Source organism: Rhipicephalus microplus, chromosome 1 (assembly GCF_043290135.1).
Source record: "Rhipicephalus microplus isolate Deutch F79 chromosome 1, USDA_Rmic, whole genome shotgun sequence".
Classification (NCBI taxonomy): domain Eukaryota; kingdom Metazoa; phylum Arthropoda; class Arachnida; order Ixodida; family Ixodidae; genus Rhipicephalus; species Rhipicephalus microplus.
Window position 1 is genome coordinate 8,499,323 of NC_134700.1, and position 14,776 is coordinate 8,514,098.

The window sequence follows — 14,776 nt, forward strand, 5'->3', positions numbered from 1 at the left end:
TGCAATTGTGCAGAGCATTCTTTCGCAGGTGATGTGGTACGACGACTAAATGTTCCGCGCCGTCGGGGTGTAAATTGCGGCTGTATAAAACGCTGTTTTGAAGCGGGAATCTGCCAAGAGGAGGGTCCGTATGACGCGATTGAAGGCGGTCAATGATGGTGAGCAACGATGGATCTCGGCGCTGTTCGTCGGCCACGTTCAGAAAGTCAGTCATGGCTAAAACGCAGGCATCCGATTCCAAATCAGTGAAGCTAGGTGGATCAACGGGGTACCGGGATAAACATTCTGCATCACTGTGCAGCTTTCCAGATTTGTACACAACCGAGAACGTGTACTCCTGTAATCAAAGTGCCCATCGGCCGAGTCTTCCTGTAGGGTCCTTCAGGGTCGGCAGCCAGCAAAGCGCATGATGGTCCATGATGACTGCGAACGGACGTCCGTATAAGTACGGATGGAATTTCGCAATGGCCCAAACGAGGAGTAAGCATTCCTGCTCAGTGATGGAATAATTTCTTTCCGCTTGCGACAGAAGGCGTCTAGCGTAGGCTATCACACGGTTGGTGCCATTCTGTATGTGAATGAGTATAGCACCAATGCCATGGCCGCTTGCATCGGTGCGAAGCTCTGTTCGAGCCGCTGGATCAAAATGAGCGAACACAGGGGGTGATGTGGGGGTGGTAACCAGCGACGCACAGGAATGTTCTTGGTCCTTTCCTCAAGAAAAGGCCACATTCTTCTTGAGGAGATCCGTGAGGGGCCTAGCAATATCCGCGAAGTTGAAGACAAAGCGGTGGAATTACGAGCCCAATAAAACTGCGAGCTTCTTGTGTAGAACGCGGGACAGAGAATTCTCAAACTGCACGGACTTTTTCACGGTCAAGTTGAACGCCAGTGGAGTCAACTAGGTGGCTGAGTAGTTTAATCTGCCGGCGTCCAAATGCGCATTTAGACGAATTCAGTTCGAGACCAGCGCACCGAAACACGTCAAGAATTGTCGAGAGACGAGACAGGTGGCTTTTGAAAAAGGACTAGAAAACGATTACATCGTCCAGATAGCAAAGGCAGGTCGACCATTTCAAACCGCGGAGAAGAAAGTCCTTCATACGTTCAAAAGCAGCCGGGGCATGACACAACCCAAAAGTTCTGACCTTGAATTGGTAAAGGCCATAGGGTGTGATGAATGCTGTCTTCTCGCGGTCGTGGTCATCGACCGAAATTTGCCAATATCTGGATCGAAGGTCAAGGGACGAGAAATAGTTGGCGCCGTGGAGGCAGTCAAGCACATCATCGATTCGGCTAGAGGATAAACGTCCTTCTTGGTGATTTGGTTCAGGTGGCGATAGTCGACGCAAAAGCACCAGGTGTTGTCCTTCTTTTTAACTAAGACCACAGGGCATGCCCAAGGACTCGATGAAGGCTCAATGACGTCTTTGCTCAGCATTTTCTTGACCCCCATCTGTATATCTTGGCGCTCAGCATGTGACGCGCGATAAGGGCGCTTGTGGAGAGGACTGGCGTCGCCGGTGTCGATGCGGTGGGTTACGGCAGTTGTGCGGCCCAGAGGACGGTCGTCGATGTCAAAGATATCAAGGTAAGAGAATAGAACACCCCGGAGCACTGCAACTCGGGAAGGTAAAGGTCGCCGAATGTCATTTTGTTTAGGAACGCCTTGTATTGTGGAGTGATGACAGGTTTCACTATGGTCTTAGTGTCAGGGGTAACAGAGCAAGTTGAAAATTCATCTAAGGTAGAAATATCGGCTTAAGTGATGCCTTGGGGAAGAACTCGAGTCAACGTAGAGAAGTTCAGATTGGGAAGTAACGCCGTGTTGTTAACAACAACCACTATAGCAAGCGGTTGTGCGATGTGGCGCGTAAGGGTCAAATCAATGAGGGCAGCCACCAGATAGTCTTCATGAGGAACGGACGAAAAGGGCGACATAGGAATGTACATAGCAGCCTGGGACGGTAGCCGTAGAGTCTCAACGAATCGTAGTCGATTGCGACTTGGAGGAGTGAAATTAGTGCACAAAGGCAATTCGAGCCGTAAGATACCAGTATAACAATCGATGAGGGTGGAGTGGGCAGGTAAGAAATAATTTTCAAGAATGACGTCATGTGGGCAAGCATTGAGGACTGCGAAGAGAACGGAAGTGTGGGGGCCGGCAACAGAAACGCGGGCAGTGCACATGCCAAGCACTGATGTTCGACTTCCGCTGGTCACTCGAACAGTAGAGAACATAGCAGGTGTGAGAACCTTTTTCAGGTGAGATCGAAGTGTAGAACTAATAAGAGATACTTGGGAACTATTGCCAAATAGAGCAGTAATGGCGTGGCCATCAACGACCACTCAAAGTAAATTGCATCTTGAATTTGTAGCCGGTTGAGGGTTTTCGTTCCGAGTCGTCAACGCAGCGCCACCTCCAGGACCTACACTCGTCAGTTTCCCGGGAGATGTCCAGAATACGCCTGTGACGGAAAGCGGCGGCGTTGAGGGGAGCGTGACGGCCGACCTAGATAGAGGTAACGGCGAGTGGCTAGACCAGTTTCTTTGGGCGACGACGTCAGCGTAGGACGGTTCGGAGCGTGGAGATGAACGGCGAGGTGAAGGGTCCTGATGATGGCCATCCGGAAAAGCGGGTTGCGAATAGTGTCCACGGTCCTGACGGCAGTCGACATTAGAAAAGCTTTGCCGGAAATACCACCTGTTGCGGCAATGGCGGGGTATGTGCCCAACTCGAGAGCAAGAAAAGCAGATGGGTCGATTATCATGCGTATGCCACTCAGATGGATTTTAGTTGCTTGTTGGAAACCGAAGAGTTGAAGCTGCCGCGGCGACAAGTGGAGCAGAGTGGTGGTCAGCGTTGTGGACGGGAGTGCTCATGGGCTGCGGCATGAGCCTGGCGGGCTGTGGAACCTGGACGCCCAGGTTAGCAAACTCCTGACGTACGACGGCTTGAATAAGCGAGAATCTTGCCCAGCTGTCTTGCGCAGGAGACTGATAGGAATCGGGTGCCATAGCATCCAGCTCCTGGCGAACAATCCTTGCAATATTGGCCGGAGGCGCAAGTGAACGGGGCGCTGCAGAATCTTCGCAAGACGAAGTCGCAGCGGTGTTTGGTAGTCTCGTGAAGTGGTGGGTTATTCGCCTGCTTTTAGCTTGTTCAAATCGTCGGCATTTAGATATGATGGAGTCGACAGTGGTACAGTTCTTACACACTAGTATGTTGAAAGCATTGTCAGCAATGCCTTTCAACACGTTGCTGATCTTGTCCACCTCGGACATGTTTTGTCAGTCTTCCGGCACAGTGCCAGTACGTCTAGGATCTAGGTGACGCACGACTCCGTCAATGATTGAACACGTGACGCGAGTTCCTGCCTAGCTGCCATCTGACGAGCAACTCACCGACCGAACAAGTCGCGAAGCTTTTTGCTTGAATGTATCCCAGCTAGTTAATTCTTCATGCGACTCATACCAGGCACGTGCCGGACCCCATAGGTAGAATAGAATATTTACCAGCATAAGCGTCTCGTCCCACCTGTAGTGCTTGCTGACGCACTCCAATAATGCAAGCCATTCTTCGACGTCCATGCTGTTCGTCCCAAAAACCATGACAGGGTCAAGAAGATGGAAAGGGGGGATTACAGGTGATGGAGCCGGCGCGGATGGCGAGGCCTGATTGCCGGTTTCAGACATCGCGGCTGGACAGAGCTGGCGTCCACTGCGGCGTTCCAGAGCCGGGTTGTGTGAAGACCCCTCACCTCCAACAAAAGACGTTACGGGGAAGATTTATTCACTGAAAATGGGTCTTGCTAACACCTTAAGGAGCCCACAGTCATGCAAGCCAACAGGGGAAGCTCGAGAGTCCAACCCACAACAACCACGTTGTCGTCTTCCTCCTTTTGGCTGCCATTTCAGCTGGGCCAGAGCGACATTTGTATACACGTATCAATATCTTACTATCCAATACTTTAAAGGGGCACACGGATTACCAGGAAGCTGCCACGCAAACCAGCAGTGTGGTCGGAGTCATAAATGTCGAGCACATTCCAGCCCACGAACACACAAACTGACGCGAGTTACCGTTTATTAAATAAGTTTCGTCAAACTGAGTGGTCTGGCAATGGTAGCGTACAAGATATCGGAACTACGAGCATTAGCCCATAGAATTTCGAACATCTCAGTTAGTGGAAGAAGGCAGAAGGAAGTGCTTAACAGTGCTAATCTTGTCAGGGTCCAATAGCATGCGTGCAGCGTTTCAGATGACGAATGACTGTGATGTGTTGCCAGCCGAAATTGCACTTTTTGAGTTCAGCTGATGTCCAGCTTGACGAAAAACAGCTAGGATGGTCGAAAAACGGGTTAGGTTGCTATCATATGTTGGGGAAAAGGCAATGACATTGTCAAAGTAGCAAAGAAGGATAGACAATTTATTACCACAAAACAGAGCCCATCATGCGTTGAATAGTTGCCAGGGCGTTACGCAGCTCAAAAGGCATAATGTTTAACTGATAGAGGTCATCTGGTGTGACGAAGGCAGTTTTTTTTCTCTGTCTAAGTTGTGGACAGAAATTTTCCAGTGACCCGAGCGACGATCTATGAATGAGAAGTGTCGCGCGCCATAAAGGCACTCAAGGGCGTCGTTGATTCGTGGCAGCGGATATACGTTCTTGCCTGTTATCTTATTCAAGACACGGTAGTCAGCGCCGTTACTCACTGAATAACACTTCAGTGTCCCCTGCCTGTTTCTTCGAATACCTCGGTGTTCGTTTCTTCAATAATATCTGCTGGTTCACTCATATACAGGCAGTAACAACTAAAGCATCACGCACGTTAGGTTATCATAAACGGAATCTCCATGAAACTCCCGCAACTACACGTAAACTCGCATATCAAACATTCGTTCGTTCACAGTTAGAGTACGCATGAACCATTTGTTCACCCCATCAGGCTTACTCAATTAATTCTCTTGAAGCTATTCAAAATTGTGCCACGCGTTTCATTTCCAGGAACTACGACCATCACTCCAGCGAAACAAGCATCAAATGATCACTCTCTCTTCGTACCTTGCAATCACGCCGACTAATCGCATTGCTTTCCTTATTTCTTAAGGTCATCTATAGTGCCCATCGGTCATCCCTGCCTCTCATAAAACCCTTCCACACGTCACGTCGTCTGAATAACCCATTAGGTTACCAGCGCATTTTGGGTAGAACCATCATATTTAATTTGTCCGCCTTGCCACAAGCAATTATTCATTGGAATGGTCTTCCGGAGCACATTGTTAACATTTGAAATGCAACCAAATTTATGGCCGACGTAACGGCAAAATATTCGAATCGATGTGTTATTTACCTATTGTATAAGCAGTTTTCTGTTTCTATTACTTTCTTTTTTTTTCAGTGTTTTGTGCTACGTCAATACGCATTGTATAAAGTTCACATGCCCTCAGTTATTAAAACCCCTTACTTATGTAACCCCTCTCACACAATAATCTGATGTAGGAGCCTGTGGGGTGATTTGACTAAAATAAATAAAGAATAAATGAAATCTCCAGCGGCCATCCTTCCTCTTGACTAAAACAACAGGCGACACCGGGACTTGACGAGGCGTCTATGACGCCTTTGGAAAATATCTCATCGGCTTTTCGTTGTATGACCAGTATGACCTGGCATTCGGTATGGGAAACCCGATATGGTGGCCGTATGAAGGGACTAGCATCGCCGATATATACTTCATGACGCATGAATGGCGTTTGACCTAAGGGCGGTCATCGAAGTTGAAAGTGCCTCGGTAGGTTGTCAGAACGTGGCAGAGTTGCGTAGCCTGACAGGGCAGAAGATCAGGGGCAAACATTTGTGTGAATTCTTCGATAGGTGCGTTTGCTCGGCAGGCTGCAACAGGGTACGAGCTGTTTTCCAATAAAACGATCGTACATGCATCAAGTGGACGTGGGCTAACGAAATTCCTTGCGGGAGAACTTGAGTCGAATTATTAAAGTTGAGGAGTGGAAGCCGAACGTAGTTGTCGATGATAGTCACGATAGTATCCGGCACAGCAACATTTCGGGCCAACAGCTCGCCCACTATTAGAGACACTATGTAGTAGCCATCAGCAAGAGCTGGTGATATTGTCATGGCCACACACGTGGTGGCTTGCGGTGACAGCCGAACTTGTTCAACAAAGCACTAAATGATGGTGTAGCGGTCAAGATTGCACTTCCTCAAGCGGAGGCAGGTCATGTTGGAGCCGGCTGCACAGTCGATGATCCGGCATGAGTGGGCGACAAAATTCAATCCGAGAATTTGGTCACTTCGGCATGGCTCAATAAAAGCAATAAAAACAGATGTATGGTGATCGGCGAGTGTGATGCGTACTGTGCACATTCCTGTGATGGCAAAATGTCTTCAGTCAGTGACACGAATATTGCCAGGAGCAGCTGGAGTGAGCTCTTTCTTCAGGAGGCGACGATGTCCAGCACTCACCACAGAAGTATGTGCCCCATTTTCAACAGGCGCATAAACAGCCAGGCCGTCACCGTCGACGTCGATCGATTTTCGTCGTGTCGGCAATAGGAAGATAATTGGGGTCAGAATCGAGGATGCAGCTTCAACTCTTAGAGCAGCATCTTTTAGTTTACCTGACAAGGATTGAGCGGCGAGGTTGGACGTTGTCATAGAGGAGACGAAAACAAGGGGTGATGTGTTGGCGCTGAACGGGACTGCTGCCCTCGGGGCGAGCGGCTGGGCGGCGTAGTAGGGGCATTGAAAGTGTATGGCTGGAGGGCTGGTGGTAGTTGTCGGTGTTCGTCTCGGGAAGCTGAAACTGACCGTAGCTGTTGGCGCGGAGATCAGTGCTATACTGGTTTCTGGGCGAAGACAATAACGCGAGGCATGAAATATGTCACACTAGGTAATGAGATCGGGGATTATCTGCAGTTCGCCATGCAGCCGGATTTCATGATCGTGGATATGACTTTTCCTGGGTCGGTGGCAAGGGGTGAGGCGCCGGCCTTGAGCGGAAGTTAGTTGGCCAAGGCTCAGCAACGGCGCAGACAGCAAAGCCCAAATTTTCGAGTTCTTTCCGCACAAATAACAGGATCAAGGAAACATGAGGCACATGGGAATAATTGCTGTCATCAGGTGTAAGACCAGATGCCATTGTTTCGAGTTTCGAACCGACGATTTGCGGATTTTCAGACGCCAGTGAAGACCGCAGATGAGAGCTCAGTGCATCTTCGCAGGAACACGCCGCAGCGGTGTTTGGCTGCCGAGTGAATGATCTTTCATTACGCCTGCTTTTGGCCACTTCAAAGCGCCGGCATTCCTCGATATTCTTATCGATGGTCGCACAAGTCCGGCACATTAACTAGTTGAACGCGTCATCTGTTTTCCCCGTGAGCACATGGAAACTTTGGCAGGCTCCGACATGTCGTTCTCACCTTTACGACAGTGCACAAGCTCGTCTTAAATATACAAGATATACAGCTCTGTGGACGCCTGAGCCCGCATGGACAACTGCTTCTTTGCGGCCGACTGAAGTAAGTCGCGAAGCTTCTGCTTGCAGGTGCACAGACTTCCGATGTCCTCGTCGTGTTACTTGTACCACATCTTCGCCGTGCCTTTCAGCTAGAGCAGTACGTTGGCCAGCATCAGAGACATGTCATATCGGTTGAGCGCACTGGTACGGCCATAGTCGGCTATCTAACTATCGACGTCAACTTCGTCCGTATTGTAGAACATTCTGGGGCACTTAGGATGCGTCAGCTCGTAAGTGGGTTGTGCTCTGTCCGGTACAGGCGTTCCCGTGCATGGTGCAAGCATTGCTGTGGCCGATGGAGAAGTGGTCGTGAGACCAGTTTAGTGTTCCAAAACGGCAACTCCGATTCGACGACCAATGTGGAGCTCCGTTGTATACCGCTTCTTTTGCCTCGCCCTTTTACCAATTCGTCACAGCAATCACGAATACACAGGAGGCAGAAGCGAGTATATATATTTACAATATTAACAAGGATATGTGTCATCCAAAGGCTACCAGCATCTCGCATGGTGAATCGGCTTCTTCGTCGATTCGTCTGCAACAGTGTGCTCATGACCACTGCTTTGTAGCAATATAGAGGCCTCATGTACGCTGTAAGCAAAAACTATCCGAGTTTGGGGTTTTTGCGGCTCATGACCTCTGAAAACTCTCTTGCGTTTAAAATTACTACCTTGTGTAGGAGTAAAAGATGGTACATGACATAGTTTACCATCACCTCTCAGGCAAGTAGTAAAAAGATGTCAAAATTCAGTTTTACCACTTGGAGAGTTTTCTAACACGTTTCAGAGTTTATTACCACGTTACTGCAAGGTGCAGCTGCTTCGGTGGCTTTTGCCCCATACCCCCCATTGTGACGCTCTCCTGAAGGTACGCGAGGACCACAGTTGTTTTTTTTTTTGGCATCGCCGTGCCTCGGGACTGACCTCGAGTCAACGCACTTCCAGTGGAACTGGGGGCAGCATAAGCACAACAAGCGAGAACAGCATTCTGTGAACGAAAAAGAAAAAAAAAGACAGGGGGAGGGGATCTGAAAAGAAGAAAAAAAAAGAAAGAAAACCTGCTCAGGAAAGTTGTCCTGCATATTTTCGCAAATTGTTGGCTTTTGCTCGGCGTTGGCCTTGTAGACAGACGGTGCAGGACCCTCGGTATCTGTGTGTCTGGTTGGGCTGATGGATCTCACGTGTTTCCTACATCGTCAAACGACCGTGCGCTTCCGAGCGCCTCCGAACCTGCACGTCGCGGATATCTCGCTTCCGAGCCGAATCGCGAATATCTGCCAGTGGTAACAAAATCAATCTGGTGTCATCGTCCGTGCTTCCCTACTGGAGAAGCAATAACCAAAATGCTTCACTCTGTCGTCGGCACCGAGCCACGGCCGCCAGTGACCAGTGGGAGTGTGTCGCCGGGGCAGGTGAAAGAAGCATCGCATATATTTTGTTCCACAGTAGGCGATGTCTGCACGAGTAAAGTGCTGCCCGAGTTGCCCACCTCATGCACCAACTGCTCTCAAACATGTAGCGCAAAGCCTATACGAGGCAGACGGAACCAACAAGCGGCTGCCGGTGAGCACGAAGAAAACCCGGATGGTGGTCTTTCGTTGGAAGTATGCATACACCGCCCCGTCCCCGTAAGATAGTGGTCCCGTGTTCATTTGTGTCTGAAATGACGACGAAATTCGCACAGGATATGTGTTCTGTGATCGCCAGCTGTGTTTCATCGGATAGCCGTGCTCCTCAAAAAGGCCTAGTGAGCCGTCGATAAGGAGCTTGTGTGCAGGCGTGCACCGCTCCCCTACGCCCGTTGTGATGAATACGTGCTGCTACTGTGTTTGTGCACCGTCGCTCAATGAAAATCATTGAGCTACCATGGTTTGTGCGTACTTAGGTATATTTCATGGACTTGTGCATCAGCCGTGCTAACACGTGTGGGGCCATGAGCCCGGTATGCCAAGGAATTATTGGATACTCAAAAAGGCGAGATTGGCTAGATTTACAATAAAGGGTCGGTGTGACATTTAGTTCCCTGCAGCCCACCTTAAGTTTACGCTTGCACCTTCAACTGTTCTTGTTTATCGATGCAAAAAAAAAGCTCTCCTACTGGTCCTACAGGGCCGGTAAAAAAGTCGGTCCTATATATACCGGATTGTCAAAGTGTAATTTAGCAACGCGTGCAGTCTGTTCGAGTGGTGTTTTAATCTGCATTTGTTGTGTGTGAGTGTCTATCTGTATGGGAATCTATGTGTCACCAATTCTGCCGTTTAATAAATTCAATCTATTCCGCTGTTTAATAAATTTGTCGACTCTGGGCGAATGCACCCATCAATTTTTATTTTTTACCACCTGAAATAACTCTCTGAAATCCCCTCAAAAGCCTTGTGAAGGCAGTGAAAATTTTCCTCTCTATATACTCGCTCAAAACCTCACTGGGGTAAATAATTACTACTCTCCTTACGTTCAAAAACTCAGTGAGCACGAGAGTAAGTTTTTACCTCAAGAGTAGGTGGTAAAAAAACCCAGGAAAGGTAGTGCGCCAGAGGACAAGTGGTTTACCCAGTTTTTGAGGTTATTTCAGGTCATTTTCGTTTAGTGTGTAGGGTTAACAACTGTGATTCCAGTGTTGGCTACACTCTTACGGCAATATAAAAACATCACTTTTGTTTCATATGATTCAGCAAGCTATATCCAACAGTGCTTGTCCTAGCAGAAACACGCTAACAAAAGTAACGTATGGTCGTCACATCACCGCACCATAAAGTCCACTTTGTTTTGATAATACTTACGTCTTTCACCTAACATCAATGCTGGCTCGACGTGAGACAACACGTTATCATACGCCAGACTAATAGAAGTATCGCGACAACTTGCTCAGCAACGCGTCGAACAAGTCTTGCGCTGCTGTGAACGAAGAGTAGCTATAGGAACCAGATATAACACTTGATGTATTATGGCTATCCATGGCATTTTCTAACTCTTGTTCTACGCAAGCAGTAGAAAAGAGTTCACGCAAGATCACAGCAGTTTCACGCTCCTGGCGCAATGACGGCAGATATGAGACACTCCACCGTAATGAACAGCTGTCACATAATCTCGTGAACGCGTCACTTCGTAATAACGTTATGGTGATCTTTCCAGCGCCCAATACGCTAAAAAACTTTGTACCATGACTACGGTAATTCAATTTCGAGCTAAAATAGTGGGTTATACAAAAAAACATGCAAAACACATTTTTTCATTGCAAGAGGTTTGTTATTTATTATCTTTCGCTCTCATGTGGAAAAAAATATGTACGCCAAACCAGCTGGTGCGGGAATGACCGATTGAGAGAGCACAATTACTAATCAAGACACCTGGCGCTTGAAAGGATTCTTGTACTTCACGTTCTTGCGTGTGGTTGCCGGTATTTGTTTTACAGCACAGTCACTGTGCGTCATTATATAAACAATAATTCACCCGTCTGGTTGTTGAAGCGAACTTATCGCTGCACTTGGCGAGTTGTGCGTCAGCAAGCCAACGATAGCATCCTCACTTCAGAGATGTGTGTGTTTCAGAGATGTGTTGTAATGTCCATGTCCTGATTTCACTTAGCTAGAGTAGCTTTTCTCGCGCATATATCTGAGAGATCCCTCGTGCCTCATTGGTGATGGCATTACATAAGCAGCGTTTTTTTTTTAAGCAGGCATGTTGTAGTAACGCTGTGGTGTCTTCATGGGCCTTCTCGTGTCCTTTGGCCGATCGCGCTGCGTGAAATTTGTTCAATTAAAACACGAAATAAAAGCAGTACGCAACGAGAGGTTGTGTGGTCTTTAAATACCTCATCATACTTTTGCGCTCTGACGTCTTTCAATAAAGTGCATTACAAAGTAGCCAACTTACACACAATCCAGCGATAAACACATTGAGCATCCCTTATTTTGTTAAGAATAGGTCATCACTGTGGCTGAAAATTGCATACATCTACATTATGAATGTCGTTGTAGGCGGCACTCATCAGCGTAATTTCAGCGTAGTTTGCATAATGATTCCTCTTTGTCTTCTGTATGATAATGAAGCCTTATTAACAGCAGTCAGCGCGTATGGCAAGCACGGCATGAATGTGCTGGATAGGCGACGCGTAACGTAAGAATGCATGCCTCATCAACCTACCTATTTGCCAAGGGGCCCTTCGGGCTCCACTGCGCTGCGAAGAACTACTCAAATGTTGAATAGGTAGCGCTTCATACTTTCTGCGATTCTACGCACCTGGAAAACATAGTCGTCATGCTTGGCAAAGCAGTAGTGATTGCGGTCACAAACGTTCTCCACTCGCGCAACGTTCTTATTAATGCATACACTGTAGTAGCTGGAAATGAACCTGCAAAAAAACTTTTACAAAGTTGGTTTACGTGCTTGCCAACAACAAAAGTTTGATGCGGCAAACATACTAAATCTATCGAAATAACAAGTTTTGGTTAAATGCATATTGGAGCATGCTGAACGGACCTTTGAGAGTAGTCGAACATTTGTAAGATTCCCATTTCATGACCACGTTTGGCTCCATTCGTGCCAATAGGCAATCTTAATGAAGAAAGGGGGCCGCTTGAATGCTGAGTGATATAAACTTGGTCACGAATGACCTCACTTCGAAAATCAGTACCTGGGAAATGTGACACGATGGTTAGCGTTGTGTTTTCAACAAAACGCTAACCATTGGATTTTGAGGACCCTTCAAGTTGTTTATGCGCAGCCTTTGGATTTTGAGGACCCTCCAAGCTCGTTGGTTTCGAGCGTAATCAAAGGGTAATAGATAATGTGGCACGGAAACGAACATGGTAAGGGCAAGCATGGTTACAAACAAAGAGAAGGCACACAAGAGAAGCCACATAGTTATCGCTATAGCAGCGGCTGAAGGCGCGAACATTTGGATACTCTAAGCACATTGTGTACTTTTTTTCTTGTTCCTCCAGGCGCTGCGTTTGAGCCAGGCAGCACTGTCAAAGACAGCCGTTGGGCAAATGGTCAACCTGCTTTCGAACGACGTCAACAGGTTTGATCAGGTAAGGAGTACTCTTGGAGCAAAGTTGTATTAGCTCTGGCAGACTTTACTTTCGACAAGATTTTTTTATCTGTCGGAGATGTTGACTAAAACACAGTCTTGCGCCACGTTATATAGGAGGCTACACGAATTAAGCCTATTCCACACCCAGCGCTATGATGTAATTAAAATACATGTATCCAAGACACTATCATAAATACTCTTTCGGTATTTAGTATCTCATAGCGATAGGCCTCGCAGTACGAGTATCTGTGCCTGCATTTCCGATACACTCAATAAAGTATCGCGTATAATATACAAGATACCGCTATCCCAAGAGCTCGTGCGAAATAATATTCGCTGACTGAATCTCAAGCTGGTTCTGGTGTGACATTGCCACCTCAATAAAACTAAGGGCAGTGATACAACTTCGTCCTTCCATCGCAGTCAACCAGTAAGGCGTGCTATAAAGCGTGCACGTGTCTTTTCATGAGGAAGTAAAACTTGCTAATGTTAACATGTAATTAAGATGAAGGGCAACGTGAGACTGCTCGCGCAGTCTGAACAAGGGCGAGAATGTAGACACACTTGCAAAAACGCTTTTTGTTTTCTCTTTATAGTTGTGATCTTTAGCTCTGCTTTTAGATTAGGAGCATATCTGTCTCGCGGGTATGTCACGCCTCCGGCGTCCACACCCACACTACGCGTATGCAACTCTCCTCCTTCCCTCTCTCCAACAGCTGCGCCTTACCACCTAAGCGCTCGATTCCCCATTGCACATGCGCGTCCCCTCCCCCTCTTCCTTCTCCAGCCTCGCAAGGCCGATGCCGGAAGGGTTTGCTAACCTTTGCTCGCTCCTTCCTCTCCTCTATGCTTTTCACCTCGCGTCGTCTCGCAAAACCGACGCAGGCAGCGTCTGCTAGAGAGTTTCTTAATTGAAAAAAATTGGTCCCGTATCTGCATTTAATCTGCAAATGTCGTCGAAAGAGGATAGTCTTGCGTGTGGAGAAGGTGAACAAAACATTTATTTGATGTTCTGCTCAAGAAAATCGGTGAATGGTATTCTGGTGGGGCTGCGTTAGAGTGCCTCGAGCGTGGAGCGGAGGCGAACGAGCGCATCAAGTCACGTCACACGTGAGACATGACCGCCATCTGGCAGTTGTTTTTTTTTCAAAAACAAAGCGCGTGGCTCTGAGATGGGTGTGCGCACCCGCCTCATAAGTGATAAGGTGTAGAACGCAAGGCGACGGGTAGGTGCCACCACCGTCTCGCTTTAGCAAAGCATTGGAAATACTCGCCTTTCCGTGCAAGTGTTGGATGGTCAGCGCAGCGTGAGAAGCGCTACAGTCCTTAGTATTACTTCTGTATGACTTTTCTAGTAAAAGGCGAACATGCAGAATATGTACTTGTTGTTATGGTGCCTCAGATATGCGCAACAATAGCCTTTTAATTGACAATCGCACACGCATGAACGCTGCTTTTTGAGCAACATTGGTGGTCACTGCGGATGGGGTTGGCTGTGCGGGGTATTGGTTAGTGCTGTTTAAAGTACCCAGTTGGCGGTAACAGGGGACAAACAGACAACTGTTCAGACTGACAGACGAAAGTTTTTGCGTCAAAGGACCCCAAGAAAGACTATCGTCTTTAAAAATCAAATGCTCGCACTTCGCAACCCCGATGCTCCGCATCACCCCAAGGTCCCTGTCGGGGAGAAGGTATTATCTTTTAGTTGAGCTGTTAGTTTGACGGAGGTCATTTCTGTGCTGCTGCATTGTTCCATGAAAGCTCTGTTTTCCCTAATGTAGGAAACGGAGTAGTAGGCGCACGAAATTCGCTATACGACGCCCTGAGATTTTCCGGCGGATGCGTGATCTTTGACCCGAGGAATGATGCTACCGATGGCGGTGGATCCTTTTGTGCGATGTTGACCTCGGCTTTTTGTTAGTACGTGTGGTATTGTTTCGCTGTCGCCATCGATGTAGGGGATTGACACGCGGTTTTATTGCGGCGATGCAGGTGTCGCGTTGCGTCTGTTTTAGGGGCAAATATTCTTAGGGTGTGGGTCGTTCCCTACTCTGTAGTAGTAGCAGTTGTAGTAGTAGTAGTAGCAGTAGTAGTTCTAGTAGTAGTAGTGTGTAGCCACCTCTAGTTGATGAATTGATTATTAGATGGCATTTTCTGTACATGTCCTAGGAAATAATGCCAATAGTTGGTGTGAGTAGTTTTT

At 47.7% G+C, this 14,776-nt stretch overlaps 1 protein-coding gene across 6 annotated transcripts in view; it reads left to right on the top strand.

Annotated features, from left to right (window-relative positions):
- LOC119178190 (ATP-binding cassette sub-family C member 4) overlaps window positions 1–14,776 on the top strand; it is a 2,441,444-nt gene that overhangs the window by 496,147 nt on the left and 1,930,521 nt on the right. For all 6 annotated transcript variants that reach the window (XM_075869787.1, XM_075871012.1, XM_075871549.1 and 3 more), the window contains exon 5: window positions 12,482–12,571. In XM_075869787.1, coding sequence (XP_075725902.1) covers window positions 12,482–12,571 — 90 coding nt within the window. The remainder of the gene's footprint in view (window positions 1–12,481; window positions 12,572–14,776) is intronic.